Source organism: Notolabrus celidotus, unplaced genomic scaffold, assembly GCF_009762535.1.
Source record: "Notolabrus celidotus isolate fNotCel1 unplaced genomic scaffold, fNotCel1.pri scaffold_262_arrow_ctg1, whole genome shotgun sequence".
NCBI classification, from domain to species: domain Eukaryota; kingdom Metazoa; phylum Chordata; class Actinopteri; order Labriformes; family Labridae; genus Notolabrus; species Notolabrus celidotus.
The window spans coordinates 33,758-56,909 of record NW_023260105.1 but is presented as its reverse complement, the minus strand read 5'-3'; the positions used below and the strand labels follow the sequence as shown (position 1 = coordinate 56,909).

General features: G+C 44.8%; 1 protein-coding gene across 2 annotated transcripts; it reads left to right on the top strand.

Annotated features, from left to right (window-relative positions):
* The first annotated feature begins 473 nt into the window (after positions 1-473).
* Positions 474-21,662, top strand: LOC117809369 (interphotoreceptor matrix proteoglycan 1-like). 2 transcript variants are annotated; one of them, XR_004630451.1, is made up of 5 exons: positions 474-786; positions 5,174-5,381; positions 13,924-14,006; positions 14,323-14,436; positions 21,241-21,662. XR_004630451.1 is itself a non-coding variant. In XM_034678927.1 (4 exons), exons 1-3 carry the CDS (start codon positions 606-608, stop codon positions 13,961-13,963), a joined length of 429 nt encoding a protein of 142 aa, XP_034534818.1. In that variant the 5' UTR covers positions 478-605; the 3' UTR covers positions 13,964-14,006; positions 21,241-21,662. The 2 variants fall into 2 exon arrangements, 1 of the variants encoding a protein (XP_034534818.1); XM_034678927.1 differs by lacking the exon at positions 14,323-14,436 and having other exon boundaries at positions 478-786.
* Positions 21,663-23,152: the final 1,490 nt, after the last annotated feature.

Genomic DNA, 23,152 nt, shown 5'->3' with positions numbered 1-23,152 from the left:
GGCTCACTGAGGATTTACTCAACCAATAAGATGATTATTCCCTCCAAAGCAGCTTTTCCTCCTGCAGAGTTTCATATGACTTAAAATCTGCTGCCGTCTTTACAACCAGAGAATAAATTAATGCATCGGTCGTAAATCAAGAACTCCAGGTGTGTGTGTGTGGTGTGTGTGGGTGTGTGTGTGGGGGGGGGGCAGCTTCCTGCTCTTTGTCATGCTCCTCAGCAGGGGAGCGATCAGGTGATGGTTTTAAGACGTCTGATAGTCCATGTGAGGTGGAGTTTATGCTCCAGATTTAACCCTGGAGATTCACTCCTCTAGGGGTTTTGTTGTTTCAGTGTATGTTGTGTCTCAAGGTTGCAGCTGTTGACAATAGCACGGCACAGAGTCAGCCTGGTGTCTCCCATGGAGTGATGGAGCTCTGCAGTTCCTCATGTATAACAGATGAGGCACTCTGACAGATGAAACCAAACACTCTGTTGACGTGTGTATCAGCGTCTCTCCTCAGAGGGACGCTCCCCGTCTTTAAAGTCTGTCTGTAACGTGATGTCCTCCTCTGTGTCCGTCTCCAGCTGCTGCCGTACCTGCAGGCCAACCTGACGGGCTTCATGGATCTGGAGATCATGAACTTCAGGAAGGGCAGCGTGGTCGTGAACAGCAAGATGAAGTTCGCCAAGAAGGTGCCGTACAACATCACTGAGGCGGTCCACTGCGTCCTGGAGGAGTTCTGCTCCGCCGCCAAAAACCTGCAGATCCAGATCGACACGCACTCTCTGGATATCGAACCAGGTACAGTCAGGATGTAGTGTCTGTGTGTTATGTGGAACATGTGCAGCATGTGTTTGTCTTTATTACTTATTTGATGTTGTTATAAAACCAGGGTGGCACCAACTCAAAAAGCCGTGATCGCAGAGATCGGCCGGTGTTCTGGTTTAAACGGCGACCCTGTTAACTGGAGACTCTCAGCCGGATGCATCCCTCATAAACGTCTTTAGACCATCATTAAATATCTGATGAGGATATTTTGAAATCTTAATAAAAACTAAACTAGTTTGCATTCCCAGGAACTCCCTCTGTGTTTCAACAGCTGTGTAAACTCCACAAACACTGACACGTTCAGCTGAAGGTCTCCAGTTTACAGGGTCACTTTTAAAAGCGGAACACCGGGAGGAGAGACGCATTCACGGTGGGCTGAGAGAAGACTACTGTTACAAGCTGCTAAATCAAGAGAATCACAGCTTCTTCTTTTGAAAAGTACACACACATACAAAAAAGATAGAACAAATAAAAACTAATGAAAGAAAGAGAAATCAAGAGAATCACAGATGGAAAAAAAAATTACTGTGAATGGTTTTAGGAGAAATTTGAAAAAAAAAAAAATGGAATAAGAAATTTTGATAAAAGAAAATTTGAAAAAGAAAATTGACCAAAAAATTTTGAAAAAAAAAAATTTGCTAAAAAAAATTTTGCCCCAAAAATTTTTTGAAAAAAAAATTTTGAATTTTTTTTTTTTTGAAAAATTAAAATTTCGAAGAAAAAAAAAAAATAATGAAATTTTTTTTTTGGCAAAACAAAATGAAAAAAAAAATTGGCAAAAAAGTTGACCCGGAGAATCACAGCTTCTTCTTTTGAAAAGATAGAACAAATAAAAACTAATGAAAGAAAGAGAAATCAAGTGAATCACAGATGTGTGTGATGTTATTGTGGACGGAGGGAGGAATAAAAACACTGCGGTTAATCTACCAATCAGACACGTTCAGTATTGCAGGCCCCGCCCCCCGAAAGTCCCGGGACCTTTGAAAAGTACTACCCCCCTAGCAGGGACTTTATAGGGGGGAGATTATCTACCCCTGAAGTAAACATAGATCCTGGGTCCACCGGTCCAAACGCACGTAGTTCAGGGGTAAAGTTCCTGCGGTTGAAAATCTGACCTATGATGAACTGAAACCCACGAGACATGAACTCATATTAAATATTAAGAGCACTCTGCTATGCGTGAGCACTTATGATAAATATTGAACACCCTTCCTCATGAATGTAAACACAGCTGATGTAAATGTGAGCGGCTACCAGGGGATCACACGATGTGTTATAACACGGGGAGATGAGGTTTTACAGTACGGAGTGTTTTAAATCACAGTGGGCTGACTTCATGGCACTAAACTTGATCCTCAATCAGCCGCCTGCGAGGAGGAAGCTCATCCAGCAGCACTTCTCTTCTCATCTTCATCACTATTATTCAGGCCCTACAGCGCTCGATACAATCCCGCTGTGTATCGCTGGATTTGACATATAGACCTAATTACTGAGTCTATTTGAATGTGTTTGTGATCTCTGCTCTCTCCGCCTGCATCTCATCTGCAGAGAATATTACAACACAGAGCCTGTGAGGAATGAGATGCATACAAAGAGGCAGCACTGATACAACAATGGGACTTATTATGAGACGCTGGTTTGTGTTTTATCACGCACATAAAAAGAGATCTGAAGATAGATCACGGGGATGCTGCAGGAACATGAATGTGGGACCTTAAAGGCATTCAGAGCTTTTTCTCATTATGTAAAGTTCTTATTATGCCACAGCAGGAAGGAAGATTTATACGCCTTAAAACTGCAGCTTAGACGTTCACCATGGAGTCTGTCCTCACTCAGATAAATCAGAGATATACTCTGGAACCTGAGACGTCACTTTACAGAGATCTGAGAGAGGAATCTCAGGAGTCTAATATTTAGGTTCTCCAGATATGTGCTCTAAAAGAAGATGTCGTACAGGATGATAAATATGACACATTACGACACATTACGACACATTAGGACAGAATACATGAAGATATGATAGAAGAGAGAAGACGGCACGATAAGATAGGATATGACCCGACGAAAGACAGGAGACGACATCAAACAATACTGTACAAAGAGACACACTTTAAACCCTACAGAAAAAACTAAGATACAATACAACACACAACAATACGACAGAATACAATAAGATACAATACAACATGATACCAGACCATGGAAAACAACACGTCACGATACGACAGGACAGGATATGATACAACATGACACAACACGAGACAAAACCACAACATGTCACCACATGTCACGTCAGGACGTGATATGATAAGAAACAATGTGATACAGTACAAAACGATACCATAGATTAAGATATGACACAAGAAGGAAAGACATGTCTACACATGAGACGACATGACCCAACACGACATGTCATGATACGTCAGGACGCGATACCATAAGTCGTGATATGATAAGGTACGATACGATACCACAGATTATGAGACTGGACACGAGATGACAAGAAGGCACAGGAACCTTTTAGCCTTCAGAGAATGAAAACACAGTCACAGTGGTCACAGAGAGAATGTTTTCTTTTAAAGGTGACATATTCTGCTCTTGTTCATCAACATATATTGGTCTAAGAGGTCCCCAAAACATGTCTTTAAAGTTTATTGCTCATAAAAACACTTTGAAATCAGATTCTGGTCTGCCTGTAAACCCCTCTTTTTCAGCCCTGCTCAGAACAGGCTGTTTTCTGTGTCTGTGCCTTTAAATGAGAATGAGCTCTCTGACCACGCCCCCTCAGGAAGTGGGTGTGGCCTCCTCGGCTGTCCGGCACGTTGATCTAATGTTTACATGTTGGCTGAATATACACGGCTGCTCACAGACCCGCGTTACTTCAACCCTCTGAATCTGATCCAGAATCTGATCCTGACGGAGAGGCGCCTGCAGCAGGACCTTTCTGAACCATTGGTCACAGATTTAGTGTTTCTTGTTGTTTTATTTGTCAGCATGTCGACGTGTGTCTTGGTACACAGCTACCAACATGTAGCTATGTGGCTATGCTAACTAGCGCTAGCACTTATCCATGCAAACTAAAAATCATCCACTAGATCTTCAAATCTGCAGACGTGGGGAGTCAAAGCGACCTTTGTGTTTATTAAGACAGCCTACAACTAGCATGCCTCCCTCCTAAGCTCCTTGTTAGCACACATGTGTGCAGGGAATGAAAAACGGAGGAGGGGTTGAGTTGTATTTTATACAGTCTATGGGCTGAACAAGCTCCGAGCTCTGACTTCCTGTTACAGACCGGATGGCGTTGTGACGTATGAAAAACACTGAAAACTGAAACGGCTGGTTTCAGCACACATTTACAGAAAGGTGGAGAAATCAGAACAGGGACAGAATGGAGTCTTTGACTTTTCAGGGGGTTTGTAGACAGGGACACAGATTTCAGGGAGAGGACCATTAAAAAGTCCATTCTGCATGATATGTCACCTTTAAGATTTTAGCAGGGCCAGGCTGAATCATTAAACTTCAGATATTACACAAGCTAAAGTGTTAAAGGAGTGTTGAAGATTTGAACTCTTGGTATAACCCTGATACTGATATCTGATCCACTACATGAATTATTTAAAGAGTGAAGATGTTTCAGCAAAAATCAAAGACTAACATGTTTTCAGTTTCCATCGACTAAAACTATAAAGGGCTGAAAAGACTAACATGTGACTAAAACTAACATTTTCATCTAAAGACTAAGACTACATCTAAAATAGACACCAAAATGAACACTGCTTTAAGGCCTGAAACTCTAAATGAAGAGTTGGGATGAACGTTGAAGAGTCTCGCTCTCCTCTAGACGATCTTCATCAAACTGATTCTGAAGAAAGACGTCTGACCTGCAGACACTGTTCCTGTCAGACACCATGAACGCTCCTCTGTAACCTGCAGGTCTCTCCCTCCTGATCTGTTGACGTGCTCGCTCAGAGGTTTCTCAGAGTAGAGATGAAATCTTCTGATTCCCTCTGCTGATCTGTCGGTCTGAAAACACACTCTCAAACACACACACATGTTTGAGTAACAGTTGCACAGATCGACTCTGACCACACATCAGGCATCACACGGCCAGCATTTCATCCATGAACCCCCCGAACGTGTTAATTTCCCCGGAGTGAATCTGACGTTTAGTCTCGGAAGCCGTCCACGCCAGAGGCTAAATCTTACATTTCAATGCAGACCAGAAGCTGAGGATCTCATTAAAATCAAACACTCCTCAGCACCTCCCGGCGAGAGGAGGCAGGATAGAGGGAGGCGCAGCCGCACTCTCCATGAATACTAATGTCGACTCTTCTTCTTCTTCTTCTTCTCGCCCTCGCAGCCGATCAGGCCGATCCCTGTAAGTTCCTGGCCTGCGACGAGTTCTCCCGCTGCACGGTGAACCGCCGGACAAAGGAGGCGCAGTGCGTGTGTCAGCCGGGCTTCCTGTCGGTGGACGGCCTGCCCTGTCAGAGCGTGTGCGCCATCCAGCCCGACTACTGCAGAGGAGGGGAGTGTCACATCGTGCCTGGACATGGAGCGGTGTGCAGGTAAATAACACACACGGTGCTTTAACCCCACAGCTGCAGGAACACAGGAGGGAGGATCACCTTCAGCAAGTAGAGATTAGTTCAGTCCTTCAAAGGCAAGAAAGACTGACATTAAAGCTACCTTCATGCACAATGTTTCCCACACAGAGACCACAGCTGAGCTGACAGGTGTGCCCACTTAAAGGCATCTTTTCAGTCCATTATTTGAGGGACAGTCCGCCCCTCCTCTCTTCTCTTTTTGTCAGTGTTGTCATCAGAGAAAGAGAGAGACCTATGAGCCTTTTTAATCCCTCGTTTTAACAGTTTTGTGGAGTTGGTTGGTGCTGATGCTGAGAGCGTGTTGGAGAGAGGGATAGAGGGAGGTGAAGAGAGAGAGAGATGATAGTGGGGAGACGGATAGTAGTAGTTGTAGCAGCTGGAGTCTGGACCACGTCCACAGCAGCAGAGATCCAGAGGAACCTACGAGACAAGGGAGCTCAGGGACTCCAGAAAGGTCTAAGAAAAGAGAGAAGAGAGGAAGACCAGAAGAAAGAAAAAGAGGAGAAGAAATGGTGAAGGAAAGGACGGGATAAGAATAGGAGACATAAAGGATGAAGAAACATGAAAAGAACAAAGAGAGAAAGGAAGGAAGGAAGGAAGGAAGGAAGGAAGGAAGGAAGGAAGGAAGGAAGGAAGGAAGGAAGGAAGGAAGGGAGGGAGGGAGGGAGGGAGGGCGGGAGGGAGGGAGGAAGGAAGGAAGGAAGGAAGGAAGGAAGGAAGGAAGGAAGGAAGGAAGGAAGGAAAGAAAAAAAGAAAGAAAGAAAGAAAGAAAGAAAGAAAGAAAGAAAGAAAGAAAGAAAGAAAGAAAGAAAGGAGAAGGAAGGAAGGAAGAAGGAAGGAAGAGAAAGAAGGAAGGAAGGAAGGAGAGGAAGGAAAGAAGGAAGGAAGGAAAGAAGGAAGGAAGAAAGAAAGAAAGGAAGGAAAGGAAAAAAGGAAAGAAAGAAAGAAATGACTGCAGGAAAGAAGGAATGAGAGGAAAAAGGAATAAAAGAAAGAAAGAAAGGAAAAAAGAAAGGATGAATGACAGACCCCAAAAAAGGAATCTACGGCAGTGATCCAGAGGAACCTACGAGACAAGGGAGCTCAGGGACACAGAAAGCTGGATCCCTGATAAGTATCGTCCAAACAGCAGAAACAGACGAGGGAGGAGTTACGGAAAGAGGCGGGATTAAGTCTCAATGTCCTGTGTTGTAAAATGATGTGAGCTGCAGTTCCTCGAGTGACCTCTTGAGGCCTACTTCATTGGAGCCCATTCTCACATTGTGCCAGCAGAATTCAACATGTGAAGGAATAGAGACTCAAATGTATTTTAAAATTAGCATAAAAAGGGGCGTGGCTAAATTGGCGGACAGGTGGAAATGTTGCAGCGCTTTGCTCGGCTTCAGGCCCGAGGTGAGAGTTGAGTCAGCTTCCCCCTCAAGGCGACCGCCATCTTTAAGCTTCATGAGGCTTCTCAGACACTGAAGGGTGATATCACAACCACCGTAGGAAACACTGATGCTTTTAAAGAGAACTGATGAGCACTTCCTGCGTCTGTAGAAACCTGAAGTTAGAACATGAAGCAGAAGTTTTGAACCCTCAGTTTAATATCAGATGTCCACAGTCTCTGTTTAAAACGTAGGACCATCTATCAAAGGCTCGTATTGCTCAAAAGCTTGATTATTACTGAGCCGGCTGTCCTCTGGAGATTCTATTAAATTATAAAACTTTAACTAAATTAAAAGTTATTGCAGGGTCTGTTTAATAATCCACCTCGTGGGGAGCTGAGTCACCTCCAAAGCTGAGACTGTCGAGCCGAGGCGGTGATGTGATGATGACTTTACTCTGCTGATTTATTACAGACTTCCTCTTTATGTAAAGTGTCAGAACTTTACTTCAGTTTGGAGTTACAGAAACAAACTGTTGATTTAAACTGCTGGGATAACAAATCCCTCAACAAAGACTGCACCCAGAATTCGCACCATTGCCTCATTTATCCGCCCAATCTCAGGGTCCGATTCACAAAGCATGCTGCTCTGAAGATTTTCAGACATAAACACCCTTAAAGGTTTGCAGCTGCTCTTGTTTTGTGTCTGATTGTAGAGATGAGCTGTCGGCATCACCCTGACCGAGCTCAAATCAGTCCACATATACATAGATGATGAACTGTGTACAAATTCACTGTTTACCAATCAATCTTTATTTATATAATAAACAAAGACCCAACATCAAGACCAGGATCAGATCCAGTCCCATCTTCCAGACAGGACTCAGTCTGATCTCATCTTAATCCACCATGAGCAGAGCACTTTGCAGCATTTAGCAAGTTACAGTGGCAAGGACAAACTTCCTTTAACAGGCAGAAACCTCCAGCAGGACCAGACTCATGTTAGACACACATCTGCTGAGACCGTGTTGGAGAGAGGGATAGAGGGAGATGAAGAGAGAGAGAGATGATAGTGGGGAGACGGATAGTAGTAGTTGTAGCAGCTGGAGTCTGGACCACGTCCACAGCAACAGAGATCCAGAGGAACCTACGAGACAAGGGAGCTCAGGGACTCCAGAAAGGTCTAAGAAAAGAGAGAAGAGAGGGAGACCAGAAGAAAGAAAAAGAGGAGGATAAATGGTGAAGGAATGATGGGATAAGAAAAGGAGACATAAAGGATAAAGAAACATGAAAAGAACAAAGAAAGAAAGAAAGAAAGAAAGAAAGAAAGAAAGAAAGAAAGAAAGAAAGGTAGGAAGGAAGAAAGAAGGAAGAAAGAAGGAATGAAATAAAGAAGAAAAAGAAAGACGGGATGAAATAAAGGAGGAAGAAGGAAGGAAGGAAAGAGAAGGAAGGAAAGAAATGAAGGAAAGAGAGATCAAAGAAAGAATGAAGGAATGAAGAAGAGAAGAAAGTAAGAAGAAAGAAGGAAAAGAAAGAAAGGAAGAAAGAAAGAAAAGAAGAAAGAAAGAAAGAAAGCAAAGAAAGAAAGAAAAGAAAAAGAGAAGAAAGAAAAGGAAAGAAAGAAAGAAGCACAGGATGAAATAACAGAACCAAAAGGAATCTACAGCAGAGATCAGAGGAACCTACGAGACAAGGGAGCTCAGGGACTTCCAGAAAGGTCTATGGTTAGTAACTTTAATGGGACAGGAAGAGTTAAAGTGACGAGACGGCAGAGAGAGGAGAGAGAGGGAAAGACAGGATCCCAGTGTGTCAGTCTAAGCCTTTAACAGCATAACTAGGAACTGGTCCAAGCCTGATCCAGCTCTAACATGTTTGTGAACATGTGTGCAGCGTCTCTGTCTCTCTGTTGTTGTCTCTCAGGCGCTGCAGCTCCTCACAGACAGAATCCTCTCTCTCTCCCCTCTCCAGCTCTCGGCTCTGTAAATCAATGCTAAGTTGATTTTGAACAGCTTGAGAGTGTTTCTTTTATTAACCGCTGGCTCAGAGACGCTGCCTTTCTGCTGCCAGAAAAATCTAATTTCAGCCCTGTTAGACTTCAGCGCCCCGGATCCTGACACCCAACACCGCCGAGATCTCCTCTACTGAAACATTCATTCCCCTTCATCTCAACCTCTGCAGGGAGGCTTTCAGGTCACATTCTCCTTCTGATGACAAAGCCTGTTGAACTCTCACACAGGAGGAATTCCATCTGTGAGATTCTGTCTCTGCCCTGTGGACAGAGAGGAGACGTGAAGCTGCAGGGGAGAACTTTAGAGTCCTGTCATACCCCCTTTTAGACCGAGGCAGTTTCAGGGCCGGTTCGGAGCCGGCGCTCAATTGAGAACCCTTTTTTCTGAACTCTTTTCCATGGATTGATTTAACATGACGTGTGATAAGATAAGAGATTCCTTTACTCGTCCCACAACGGGGAAATTCAAGTGTCACAGTAACAAAGGAGACAAAGTGCAAAATAAATATAGAAAGCAAACAAGAGCCGATAAAATATCAATTATTAAAAAGTTATTAGCAATTAAAATCAAAATTAAAGAGGTAAAAAATAATATCTTACACACACACACACACACACACACACACACACATATATATATATATATATATTGTTGGTTATAGAGTCTGACCACTGCAGGAAGAACAGACCTGCAGTATCTCTCCGTGAGACACCGCGGGTGAAGAAGTCTGTCACTGAACCAGCTCCTTAGTGTTGTTATGGTCTCCTGGAGGGGGGGTGACGTGTTGTCCATCAGATAGCTTTGCTAACATCCTCCTGTCAGCCACCACCTCCACAGGGTCCAGTGGGCAGCCCAGGACAGAGCTGGCCTTCTTCACCAGTCTGTTCTCCTTCTTCCTGTCAGCAGCAGAGATGATGCTTCCCCAGCAGACCACTCCAAAGAAGATGGCTGATGCCACCACAGAGTCAAAGAAGGACTTCAGAAGAGCCCCCTGCACACCAAAAGACCTGAGTCTCCTGAGCAGAAAGAGTCTGCTTTGTCCCTTCTTGTAGAGTGCATTTGAGTTGTCTGACCAGTCCAGTTTGTTGTTCAGGTGAACACTCAGGTACTTATAAGGTTTCACAATCTCAATGTCCGTTCCCTGGATGTTCACTGGTTTTGGGAGGAGGGGGCTTGAGTCTTCTGAAATCCACCACCAGCTCTTTGGTCTTTCCTGTGTTGAGCTGGAGGTGGTTTCTCTGGAACCAGACTGCAAAATCCTGCGTCAGCTCTCTGTACTCCCTGTCGTCCCCATTAGTGATTCTGCCAACAATGGCGGAGTCATCAGAGAACTTTTGCAGGTAGCAGCTCGCTGTGTTGTGGGTGAAGTCTGCAGTGTAGAGGGTGAACAGGAACGGAGCCAGAACCGTTCCCTGGGGGGCCCCCGTGCTGAGGACGATGGTGTCAGACTGACACCTCTGGGCCCTCACATACTGCGGACGATCGCTGAGGTAGTCCAGAATCCAGGCCGTGAGGAAGTGATCCACTCCAGCTGATCAGTTTGTCTCTGGTGCTGCTCATGTTAGTGAAAGTTAATAACCGTCGTCAAGGAGTTTGGACCAATCAGGATCAAGCATCTTACACAGCAGGAGGATCAGTAAGAGAGCCGGGGAATAAAAAGTATTATTAAATGTCGCTCTGAGCTTTCATATCAGCGTCTGCAAAGAAGAGTGCACTCTGCATGATGATGACTCCAAATCACCTGAAGCAACATCAGACATTTCATTTACTGACATTTAGTCCATGCACTCAGTGTCTCCGCCTGCGTGTGTGTGGTGTGAGAGGAGGATTTGATCAGTCCTAAAGTTGGTTTCCTCCATGTAACTGAAGGTACCAGCAGCTCTCCGGTCCAGTCCGGTCCAGTCTGAGGGATTGTGGGATTCTCCACGATTGTAACCATCTTGGATTTGCCGTCTGTCATTAACTCTGAACACTGTTTGGTCCTGCTTCCATAAAAACAGCAGCTGAAGTTAAACAGAACCCCGGAGGATAACACGGAGGAGCTGCGCGCCCACTTTAATCTCACTTGGCTGCGTGACAACACAAGGTGCCGCCGGGAGAGGCCGCTTAATCATTCTGGAGTGAAATAAAGGCGCGTTAATCAAAGGAAACACTCTCACAGAGAACTCCTTTAGGTGCCGCCTTGCACCCTGCTCTCCGTGTGCCCCTGGTACCCGGGGTCACGTTTGTTGTCCCGCAGCGACACACTCACCGGCTTACCTGCCAAGCTTTGTTAAGGCTGGATCCTCGCCCGGGTGTTTGTGCAACCCACAGATTTCCAAGTTTGCCATGAGTCAGCCGTGCGTGCATGTGTGTGTGTGTGTGTGTGTGTGTGTGTGTGTGTGTGTGTGTGTGTGTGTGTGTGTTCACATGTTTGGAAGCGTTAAGCTTGTGAAGTGCAACACTAGATTCAAACAGTTCTCTATGCAGTGACTGTTTTGATGTGACAAACAGTCTCAGCACCCTCTGACTGGGATCTGATGATCCTCTGGGAGCGATGGCCGACTCATCCGGGGCTCAGTCCTGCAGCCTCAGCGATTAGGACTTCCACCCGAGACTCCCTCTTCTGTTTTTTGTCATAATTTAGCGTCCAATTAGCAAATTAAAAAAGTAAGAATGGGAGGGGAGTTGAGAAACGACATCATCATCTTCTGAGGGACATTAGATAAACCTTAATCTGTGTTTTATGACTGCTGATGGCCTCCTGGACTCCATGACAGCTGGTGCGTCCCGCCTCGTGAAGCCAGCAGAACAAAGCTGCTCAAACTAAAAACCAACACCAGAACACTTCTGAAACCAAAATCTGAGTGCACCTAAAGATGGACTAACTAAGAGCTGGTCCAAGCCTGATCCAGTCCTAATCATAGTCAGCTACATCACTATCTGCTCCTCTCTGGGGTTTTAGAACTAAACATGAGCAGGTCACACTTTCATCTTCCCTCGCTGTGAGGAGATCTGATGTTCAACAACACAGACGTACAAATATCTGAAATCTACTTTTAAAAAAAATCCTAGGTGTTTTGTTTTTTTTTTAACATTCAAGCTAAAAGTCCTGGGAAATACTTTGAGATCATAAAACTTTCAGTCAGGACTCTATTCAGTCAGGTGTGCTCTCCCCACTTCAGGCTTTGCCCTTCCACATAAGCACATGGAAGGGCAGGGAACCGCCAGATTTAACTTATTGCATGCAAATAATCAAATCTTTCAGATGAGAGTGGTCCAGTGTTAATTTTGGCAGCTATTTTAGTCTTAGTCTTTAGATGAAAATGTTAGTTTTAGTCACATGTTAGTCTTTTCAGCCCTTTATAGTTTTAGTCTACAGAAACTCAAAACATGTTAGTCTTTGATTTTTGCAGAAACATCTTCAGTCTTTAAATAATTCATGTAGTGGATCAGATATCAGTATCAGGGTTATACCAAGAGTTCAAATCATCAACACTCCTTTAACACTTTGTGTAATATCTGAAGTGAAATAATTCAGCCTGGCCCTGCTAAAATGTTAAAAGAAAACATTCTCTCTGTGACCACTGTGACTGTATTTAGATTCTCTTGACTCACAGTAAAACACCATGAAAGGACTGTATTGCACATTTACGACGGTCCCTGAATGCACCTGCAGTGACAGAGGCACTGGACAGACAGTCAGTTCACGGCACTCTGAAATGCATCTGCATCTTTGATGACGAGGAGTTGATCCAAACTTCCTAAATGTGTCTGATGTTTCACCAAACTGGATTAAATCAAGCTGTAGACGGTAACCACGGCAACAACGTCAAACATCAAATGTTAAACAGACGTCCCCCCGGTTGTGTCTTTGTCACTAACGCACACCGGGGGGTAAAACTCCTCAATGAGGATGAGACAGATGCATGGAGGTGAGGAGAGCTGGTTCATAAAGCACACCTGCTGCAGGTAGAGACCAAGCTAACACTGAGCCCCTCAGATAAGAACTCAGCCTGTCACAGGAAGTCATCACGCCATCTTTAAAGACGCACAGCACAGGGGGAAACATGGATTCAACATGTCCGACAGTCCAACACTAAAGTTTTCATCACGTCAACAAAATCTAAACATACGTTCGTCAGAGTTTTTATTATCAGTGATGAACTTTAACTCTTCATAGTCTCGTTTTCATCATGAAGAAATGAGTCGTTGACGAACATTTATCGCCATCATTTTGTTAATCGAAATGAACCCTGGAGTGATCCTGACTGAACCTTCAGATGAACTCTTGGCTGCTCTGTCACTCTGCTTGTGTCCGCTCCGTCTGCTCTGATTCTGAAATGTGTGTCCAATTCTCTCAGATGGAAACTGAAGAGGTCAAACTGTAAGGACTCTTATCTTGCTCTGGCTCTGACAGTTTAGGCTTTTGGACCGGTTTCATTCTGGAAATAACTCATCCACTACCATAAATCAGAATGACCTCAGGAGCTGCTGTGTTGGCTGCACCGCCACACTCTGCTCCTGTCAGTTAGGACTAATTTTCTAACCAGATGCTGTTTAGAAGGACACACACTTCCCTCTCTGACTGAAGAGATCAGATGTTTTAACAGGGAGAATGGAGACGACCTTACAGCCGGAGTGTCGTGTGGAAACACTCTCACATCACGTCTTAGCGGTCTCTCCAAGTCTCCTTATTTCTGGGGACTTTCATCCGACTTTACAAACGAGTTGAGCCTTAAGGCGGTGTCATTTTGGGAATATCTGGCCCACTTTGCAAACATTGAAATGACCTCGGCTGCTGGCTGCTCTGCCACACTTAAAGTACCTTCACTTCAGGAGTTAAGGATCTCATCCAGGAGGTCACTTTCACAGTTTCTTTCTCACTCTACTGAATGTTCGACGGTGTTTCAGCCTCCAAAACACAACAAACACTCTTGACTTTAGTATAAAAAGCATGTCCTGTCTTCTGCTCCTGCTCGGGTCTGTGTCTTTGTCCCGTTTGATATCTCCTCTCTGAATCTCTACTCCACACAAAGACCCAACAGATTCCTCCCTCCGGTTCCAGTCTTGCCTCGGTGCATGTGCAGAGTTGCTGCAGCAGCATTTTCTCTTTCACACCTGCTTCATTTGTCTTTTTTTATAGATACAAAGACAGCTTCTCCCTCCCAGGCCTGGCCAGTTAAGACCAAACATCGCATTGGACGCCGCCTGAGAATACTACAAAAGGTAAGAGGGTTGTCGTTGCCAGGAGCGAGGTTGTTCTGCGTGAGTCCCACATGTGCAATCATGTATTAATGCTGGGGGGGAACAGAGGATCATGCACACTCAGCAGAGCCGGGGTGTATAAATCAGAGCTGGATCCGATGATAGAGTTATCAGAAGATGCAGAGAGAAGCCCGCAGTGTGTTTCCAGGTTTAATCTCAAACACCTGTGCACACAGTCCTCGTCCTCTCATGGTTTTATTTGGACAAATTTGGGAGCGGTAATCCGTCCTGCCTGTCCGGAACCAAATGAGTTTAGAGCTGTTGTGTGTTTTCACAGACACGGAGCTGAACTGTGACTAATTGAACCCCCCAAAGGATGCAGGAGGACCGAGTGTTACTGGAGCTGAAATCAGCAGGATCTGTCCCAAGTCCTCGCCTCCCCTCAGTGCGGGTAGTCCCTTCCTCTGTGGTCCTTTTTGGGGTCTTAACAAGGAGAATCTCCCCTTCTGCTGTAAATTAAAACATGGCTGCCTCTTCTTTTTTAAAACAAACTACGAGGCAGAAAGGAGGGGGAGGTATTGTTTCATCTGAGACAGAAGGAAGGCTTTATCTTCCTGATGATGAGCAGGAAACATCAGGTTACACGACACTAATTATAGGAACAACTATTTACTGCAATTAATTCTGATCAAAGCTCCAGAAACATCCAATAATCAATTCATCATGTCATTCATTTTCTCCCTTTTAGATTATTACAATCCCCTTTACACCTGCCTGAGTCAATTACCTCTACACCGCTTACAGTTAATCCAAAATACACCCACCAGATTACCAACTCTAACTGACTTTACTATTTTAAGGCAATATATATATCATGTTTTATAACAGTGCATAAGTTAAACTAATTATCACTGATTTCTTACTGTGTAAATATCTTATTAAATTAATAATCTGCTTCAAAACAGACAAATTAGACGTATTTATACATCTCAGAGTGAACGCTAGCATTAACAGGAACACAAAAGAGACAAGTACAGACAAGCTACGCTAGCTTCCGCTTAGCACGCAACAACTACGGTAATCCTAAAGATAAACGTACGTTACATAATCGTAACCCTAACCCTAACCCTAACCCTAACCCTAACCCTAACCCTAACCCTAACCCTAACCCTAACCCCTAACCCTAACCCTAACCCTAACCCTAATCGTAACCCTAACCCTAACCCTAATCGTAACCCTAATCCTAATCGTAACCCTAACCCTAATCGTAACCCTAACCCTAACCCTAATCGTAACCCTAATCCTAATCGTAACCCTAATCGTAACCCTAACCCTAATCGTAACCCTAACCCTAACCCTAACCCTAATCGTAACCCTAACCCTAATCGTAACCCTAACCCTAACCCTAACCCTAATCGTAACCCTAACCCTAATCGTAACCCTAACCCTAACCCTAACCCTAACCCTAACCCCTAACCCTAACCCTAACCCTAACCCTAATCGTAACCCTAACCCTAACCCTAATCGTAACCCTAATCGTAACCCTAACCCTAATCGTAACCCTAACCCTAACCCTAACCCTAATCGTAACCCTAACCCTAATCGTAACCCTAACCCTAACCCTAACCCTAACCCTAACCCTAACCCTAACCCTAATCGTAACCCTAACCCTAACCCTAATCGTAACCCTAATCCTAATCGTAACCCTAACCCTAACCCTAACCCTAACCCTAACCCTAATCGTAACCCTAACCCTAATCGTAACCCTAACCCTAATCGTAACCCTAACCCTAACCCTAACCCTAACCCTAACCCCTAACCCTAACCCTAACCCTAACCCTAATCGTAACCCTAACCCTAACCCTAACCCTAACCCTAATCGTAACCCTAACCCTAACCCTAATCCTAACCCTAACCCTAATCGTAACCCTAACCCTAACCCTAATCGTAACCCTAACCCTAACCCTAACCCTAATCCTAATCGTAACCCTAACCCTAACTCTAATCGTAACCCTAACCCTAACCCTAACCCTAACCCTAATCGTAACCCTAACCCTAATCGTAACCCTAACCCTAATCGTAACCCTAACCCTAACCCTAATCGTAACCCTAACCCTAACACTAACCCTAATCGTAACCCTAACCCTAATCGTAACCCTAACCCTAACTCTAACCCTAATCGTAACCCTAACCCTAATCGTAACCCTAACCCTAACCCTAACCCTAATCGTAACCCTAACCCTAACCCTAATCCTAATCGTAACCCTAACCCTAACCCTAACCCTAATCGTAACCCTAATCGTAACCCTAACCCTAATTGTAACCCTAACCCAAACCCTAATCGTAACCCTAACCCTAACCCTAACCCTAACCCTAACCCTAACCCTAATCGTAACCCTAACCCTAATCGTAACCCTAACCCTAACCCTAACCCTAACCCTAACCCTAACCCTAATCGTAACCCTAACCCTAATCGTAACCCTAACCCTAACCCTAACCCTAACCCTAATCGTAACCCTAACCCTAATCGTAACCCTAACCCTAATCGTAACCCTAACCCTAATCGTAACCCTAACCCTAACCCTAACCCTAATCGTAACCCTAACCCTAACACTAACCCTAATCGTAACCCTAACCCTAATCGTAACCCTAACCCTAACTCTAACCCTAATCGTAACCCTAACCCTAATCGTAACCCTAACCCTAACCCTAACCCTAATCGTAACCCTAACCCTAACCCTAATCCTAATCGTAACCCTAACCCTAACCCTAACCCTAATCGTAACCCTAATCGTAACCCTAACCCTAATTGTAACCCTAACCCAAACCCTAATCGTAACCCTAACCCTAATCGTAACCCTAACCCTAACCCTAACCCTAATCGTAACCCTAACCCTAATCGTAACCCTAACCCTAACCCTAACCCTAATCGTAACCCTAACCCTAACCCTAACCCTAACCCTAATCGTAACCCTAACCCTAATCGTAACCCTAACCCTAACCCTAACCCTAACCCTAATCGTAACCCTAACCCTAATCGTAACCCTAACCCTAATCGTAACCCTAACCCTAACCCTAATCGTAACCCTAACCCTAACCCTAATCGTAACCCTAACCCTAATCGTAACCCTAACCCTAACCCTAATCGTAACCCTAACCCTAACCCAAACCCTAATCGTAACCCTAACCCTAATCGTAACCCTAACCCTAATCGTAACCCTAACCCTAACCCTAATCGTAACCCTAACCCTAATCGTAACCCTAACCCTAATCGTAACCCTAATCGTAACCCTAGCCCTAATCGTAACCCTAACCCTAACCCTAATCCTAACCCTAACCCTAATCGTAACCCTAACCCTAATCGTAACCCTAACCCTAATCGTAACCCTAACCCTAACCCTAATCCTAACCCTAACCCTAATCGTAACCCTAACCCTAATCGTAACCCTAACCCTAATCGTAACCCTAACCCTAACCCTAATCGTAACCCTAACCCTAACCCTAATCGTAACCCTAACCCTAATCGTAACCCTAACCCTAATCGTAACCCTAACCCTAACCCTAACCCTAATCGTAACCCTAACCCTAATCGTAACCCTAACCCTAATCGTAACCCTAACCCTAACCCTAACCCTAATCCTATCCCTAACCCTAACCCTAATCGTAACCCTAACCCTAACCCTAATCGTAACCCTAACCCTAATCGTAACCCTAACCCTAACCCTAATCGTAACCCTAACCCTAATCGTAACCCTAACCCTAACCCTAACCCTAATCGTAACCCTAATCGTAACCCTAACCCTAATCCTAACCCTAATCGTAACCCTAATCGTAACCCTAACCCTTATCCTAACCCTAATCCTAACCCTAATCGTAACCCTAATCGTAACCCTAACCCTTATCCTAACCCTAACCCTAACCCTAACCCTAACCCTAATCGTAACCCTAATCGTAACCCTAACCCTTATCCTAACCCTAACCCTAACCCTAATCGTAACCCTAACCCTAACCCTAATCGTAACCCTAACCCTAACCCTAATCGTAACCCTAACCCTAATCGTAACCCTAACCCTAATCGTAACCCTAACCCTAACCCTAATCGTAACCCTAACCCTAATCGTAACCCTAACCCTAACCCTAACCCTAATCGTAACCCTAATCGTAACCCTAACCCTAACCCTAATCGTAACCCTAACCCTAATCCTAACCCTAATCGTAACCCTAACCCTAACCCTAACCCTAATCGTAACCCTAACCCTAATCGTAACCCTAACCCCAATCGTAACCCTAACCCTAACCCTAACCCTAATCGTAACCCTAACCCTAACCCTAACCCTAACCCTTATCGTAACCCTAACCCTAACCCTAACCCTAATCGTAACCCTAACCCTAACCCTAAACCTAACCCTAACCCTAATCCTAACCCTAACCCTAACCCTAACCCTAATCGTAACCCTAACCCTAACCCTAAACCTAACCCTAACCCTAATCCTAACCCTAACCCTAACCCTAACCCTAATCCTAACCCTAACCCTAACCCTAATCCTAACCCTAACCCTAATCGTAACCCTAACCCTAACCCTAACCCTAACCCTAATCGTAATCCGAACCCTAACCCTAACCCTAACCCTAACCCTAATCGTAACCCTAACCCTAACCCTAATCCTAACCCTAACCCTAATCGTAACCCTAACCCTAATCGTAACCCTAACCCTAACCCTAACCCTAACCCTAATCGTAACCCTAACCCTAACCCTAACCCTAATCGTAACCCTAACCCTAATTGTAACCCTAACCCTAATCGTAACCCTAACCCTAACTCTAATCGTAACCCTAACCCTAATTGTAACCCTAACCCTAATCGTAACCCTAACCCTAACCCTAATCGTAACCCTAACCCTAACCCTAACCCTAACCCTAACCCTAACTCTAATCGTAACCCTAACCCTAATTGTAACCCTAACCCTAATCGTAACCCTAACCCTAACCCTAACCCTAATCGTAACCCTAACCCTAACTCTAATCGTAACCCTAACCCTAATTGTAACCCTAACCCTAATCGTAACCCTAACCCTAACCCTAATCGTAACCCTAACCCTAACCCTAACCCTAATCGTAACCCTAACCCTAATCGTAACCCTAACCCTAATCCTAACCCTAACCCTAACCCTAATCGTAACCCTAACCCTAATCGTAACCCTAACCCTAACCCTAACCCTAATCGTAACCCTAACCCTAACACTAACCCTAATCGTAACCCTAACCCTAATCGTAACCCTAACCCTAACTCTAACCCTAACCCTAACCCTAACCCTAATCCTAATCGTAACCCTAACCCTAACCCAAACCCTAATCGTAACCCTAACCCTAATCGTAACCCTAACCCTAACCCTAATCCTAATCGTAACCCTAACCCTAACCCAAACCCTAATCGTAACCCTAACCCTAATCGTAACCCTAACCCTAACCCTAATCGTAACCCTAACCCTAATCGTAACCCTAACCCTAATCGTAACCCTAACCCTAACCCTAATCGTAACCCTAACCCTAATCGTAACCCTAACCCTAACCCTAATCGTAACCCTAACCCTAACCCTAACCCTAACCCTAATCGTAACCCTAACCCTAACCCTAATCGTAACCCTAACCCTAACCCTAATCGTAACCCTAACCCTAATCGTAACCCTAACCCTAACCCTAACCCTAATCCTAATCGTAACCCTAACCCTAATCGTAACCCTAACCCTAACCCTAACCCTAATCCTAATCGTAACCCTAACCCTAATCGTAACCCTAACCCTAACCCTAATCGTAACCCTAACCCTAACCCTAATCGTAACCCTAACCCTAACCCTAATCGTAACCCTAACCCTAACCCTAATCGTAACCCTAACCCTGACCCTAATCGTAACCCTAACCCTAACCCTAATCGTAACCCTAACCCTAACCCTAATCGTAACCCTAACCCTGACCCTAATCGTAACCCTAACCCTAACCCTAATCGTAACCCTAATCGTAACCCTAACCCTAACCCTAATCGTAACCCTAATCCTAATCGTAACCCTAACCCTAACCCTAATCGTAACCCTAACCCTGACCCTAATCGTAACCCTAACCCTAACCCTAATCGTAACCCTAACCCTAACCCTAATCGTAACCCTAACCCTAACCCTAATCGTAACCCTAACCCTAACCCTAATCGTAACCCTAACCCTAATCGTAACCCTAACCCTAACCCTAATCCTAATCGTAACCCTAACCCTAATCGTAACCCTAACCCTAACCCTAACCCTAATCCTAATCGTAACCCTAACCCTAATCCTAATCGTAACCCTAACCCTAATCGTAACCCTAACCCTAACCCTAATCGTAACCCTAACCCTAACCCTAATCGTAACCCTAACCCTAACCCTAATCGTAACCCTAACCCTGACCCTAATCGTAACCCTAACCCTGACCCTAATCGTAACCCTAACCCTAACCCTAATCGTAACCCTAACCCTAACCCTAATCGTAACCCTAATCCTAATCGTAACCCTAACCCTAACCCTAATCGTAACCCTAACCCTAACCCTAATCGTAACCCTAACCCTGACCCTAATCGTAACCCTAACCCTAACCCTAATCGTAACCCTAACCCTAACCCTAATCGTAACCCTAACCCTAACCCTAACCCTAACCCTAATCGTAACCCTAACCCTAACCCTAATCGTAACCCTAATCCTAATCGTAACCCTAACCCTAACCCTAATCGTAACCCTAACCCTAACCCTAATCGTAACCCTAACCCTGACCCTAACCCTAACCCTAACCCTAACCCTAACCCTAACCCTAACCCTAACCCTAATCCTAACCTGTCGTTGAATGAGAGATGTACCTCCCATAGTTTGTAGTAAACTTGTTTTTCTTCTTCGTTCTTGATAAAACTTTCCAATCCTCTGACTTTGTGGGTCGGGTTTTTGGAGCCTCATCTTCTGTGGGTTCCGCCATAGTTCATGTTTTCTTCCTCTCTGTTACCATGCAGAATGTAAACAGTGGGAGTGATACTGCCCCCTGTAGTTTTGGTTATGCACTGCAGCTACAAATGATCATGTACTGGCCGGCATGTGATTTTATCGCTGCACTTTTATAGTTGCTGATTATTTCTGCATATATATTTAGTTTTTATTGTTCTGTGCCTGTGAAGCACTTTGTGACCAAGTGTTTTATATAAACACATTTTGACTCTCTTTAACGTCGTATCTTTCCTCTGCAGACTCGATGAACCAGGACTCAGCAGCAGGAACTCAAGACCCCCGGAGGCCTCGCAGTTATAAACCCCAAACTGATGCTGAGCCGAAGAGGCTTCAGGACAAACTGTCGGCCTCTAAACCTCCTCAGAGCTCCGAGCTCTGATCAAAGGACCACCTCCCAGCAGGGGGGAACAGACATTTAGGACTCTTTGAAACCCGTCAGACCACCCGGTCTGCCGCCGTGAGCCACACCACGACAAAGAGGAGCTCAGCAGACGACCCTGCAGCATCCATCGGGGGATCATGATCGACCCTGGACTGTTTTTGTATTCGTCTGCTGACTCTGTGTTTCTGTAGTGAGTAGATGATTCTCTTTCAAACTCTCAGGATCTCACGCGGGAGGATTTCAGAGGTGGAAACAAAAAAAGGAAACTGGCGTTATGAATCTGTCTTTGTTTAGGTTTGTTTACAGCGTAGAGAACCCAGACACAACCCAAAGACCCCGACCTGCTTCACACCGGATCTTCTGTTTGGACTGAACTCAAGGATCTCTTTTCTTCAGCTTCAGTAGTGATGATAGAAACAAGGCTGGTCCCTGACTTCTGTGTGTGTGTCCTTTTAGATGAAGGTGAAACTGTGTCTCGTGATTCGCAGGCTCCTTAAGGTGCATTTGGACCAAGAGTCTTTTAGCCCCTAGAACTACTTCCCCCTGAACTAAAAGGTTCCTGGTCCACCATTGTTGTCTGCGTTTGGACCGCGGGCTGAAGTCCCGGGTGACAGATGACACCATAGAAGCAGACGGACAGGCAGGTATCATTCTGAGCAACACAACAGTTAGCCTGTTAGCATGAAGAGACTCAGCTGGTCTGTTTTAGATGGTGCTATATTTCATCACAGATGGATTCACTGAATCAACACGTGAGAGGAGATAAGCGCGAGTAGCAAAGACGTTTCAACACGGCTTTAAAATCCTTTTGAACTCAAAAAGCCGTGATCGCAGAGATCGGCCGGTGTTTTGGTTTAAACGGCGACCCTGTTCACTGGAGACTCTCAGCCGGATGCATCCCTCATAAACGTCTTTAGACCATCATTAAATATCTGATGAGGATATTTTGAAATCTTAATAAAAACTAAACTAGTTTGCATTCCCAGGAACTCCCTCTGTGTTTCAACAGCTGTGTAAACTCCACAAACACTGACACGTTCAGCTGAAGGTCTCCAGTTTACAGGGTCACTTTTAAAAGTGGAACACCGGGAGGAGAGACGTTTCATTCACGGTGGGCTGAGAGAAGACTACTGTTACAAGCTGCTAAATCAAGAGAATCACAGCTTCTTCTTTTGAAAAGTACACACACATACAAACAAGATAGAACAAATAAAAACTAATGAAAGAAAGAGAAATCAAGAGAATCACAGATGTGTGTGATGTTATTGTGGACGGAGGGCGGAATAAAAACACTGAGGTTAATCTACCAATCAGACACGTTCAGCATTGCAGGCCCCGCCCCCTGAAAGTCCTGGGACCTTTGAAAAGTACTACCCCCTAGCAGGGGCTTTTTAGGGGGGAGATTATCTACCCCTGAACCAAATTTAGACCCTGGGTCCTCCGGTCGAAACGCACATAGTTCCGGGGTAAAGTCCCTGTGGTTGAAATGCCCCTTTAGAGGTGAAAGTGTTCCGTGTTTCTAAAGAAGAAGTGTGTCAGTTTTTATTTGCTCCATCTTTACAGACGGAGTTAAACGTAAAGGTTCAGGATGTCTGTAGCTATGCTAGCTGTACTGAAACGGTGCTTTGAGCTAAATGCTAACAGAAGCATGCCAACATTCTCACAGCGACGATGCTAACATGCTAATGTTACGCAGGTTTTTGTTTACCATGTTCACCCTGTAAGTGTTTTGTATTAGCATGCTTACATTGCTAATTAGCTTAGCCTGA

Bases quoted from the DNA above. Each gene is read 5' to 3' on its own strand.
- LOC117809369 (XM_034678927.1), top strand. From the start codon at position 606: ATGGATCTGGAGATCATGAACTTCAGGAAGGGCAGCGTGGTCGTGAAC. The intron at 787-5,173 runs GTACAGTCAGGA...TCGCCCTCGCAG, and splicing joins CTCTCTGGATATCGAACCAG to CCGATCAGGCCGATCCCTGT. The intron at 5,382-13,923 runs GTAAATAACACA...CTTTTTTTATAG, and splicing joins GGACATGGAGCGGTGTGCAG to ATACAAAGACAGCTTCTCCC.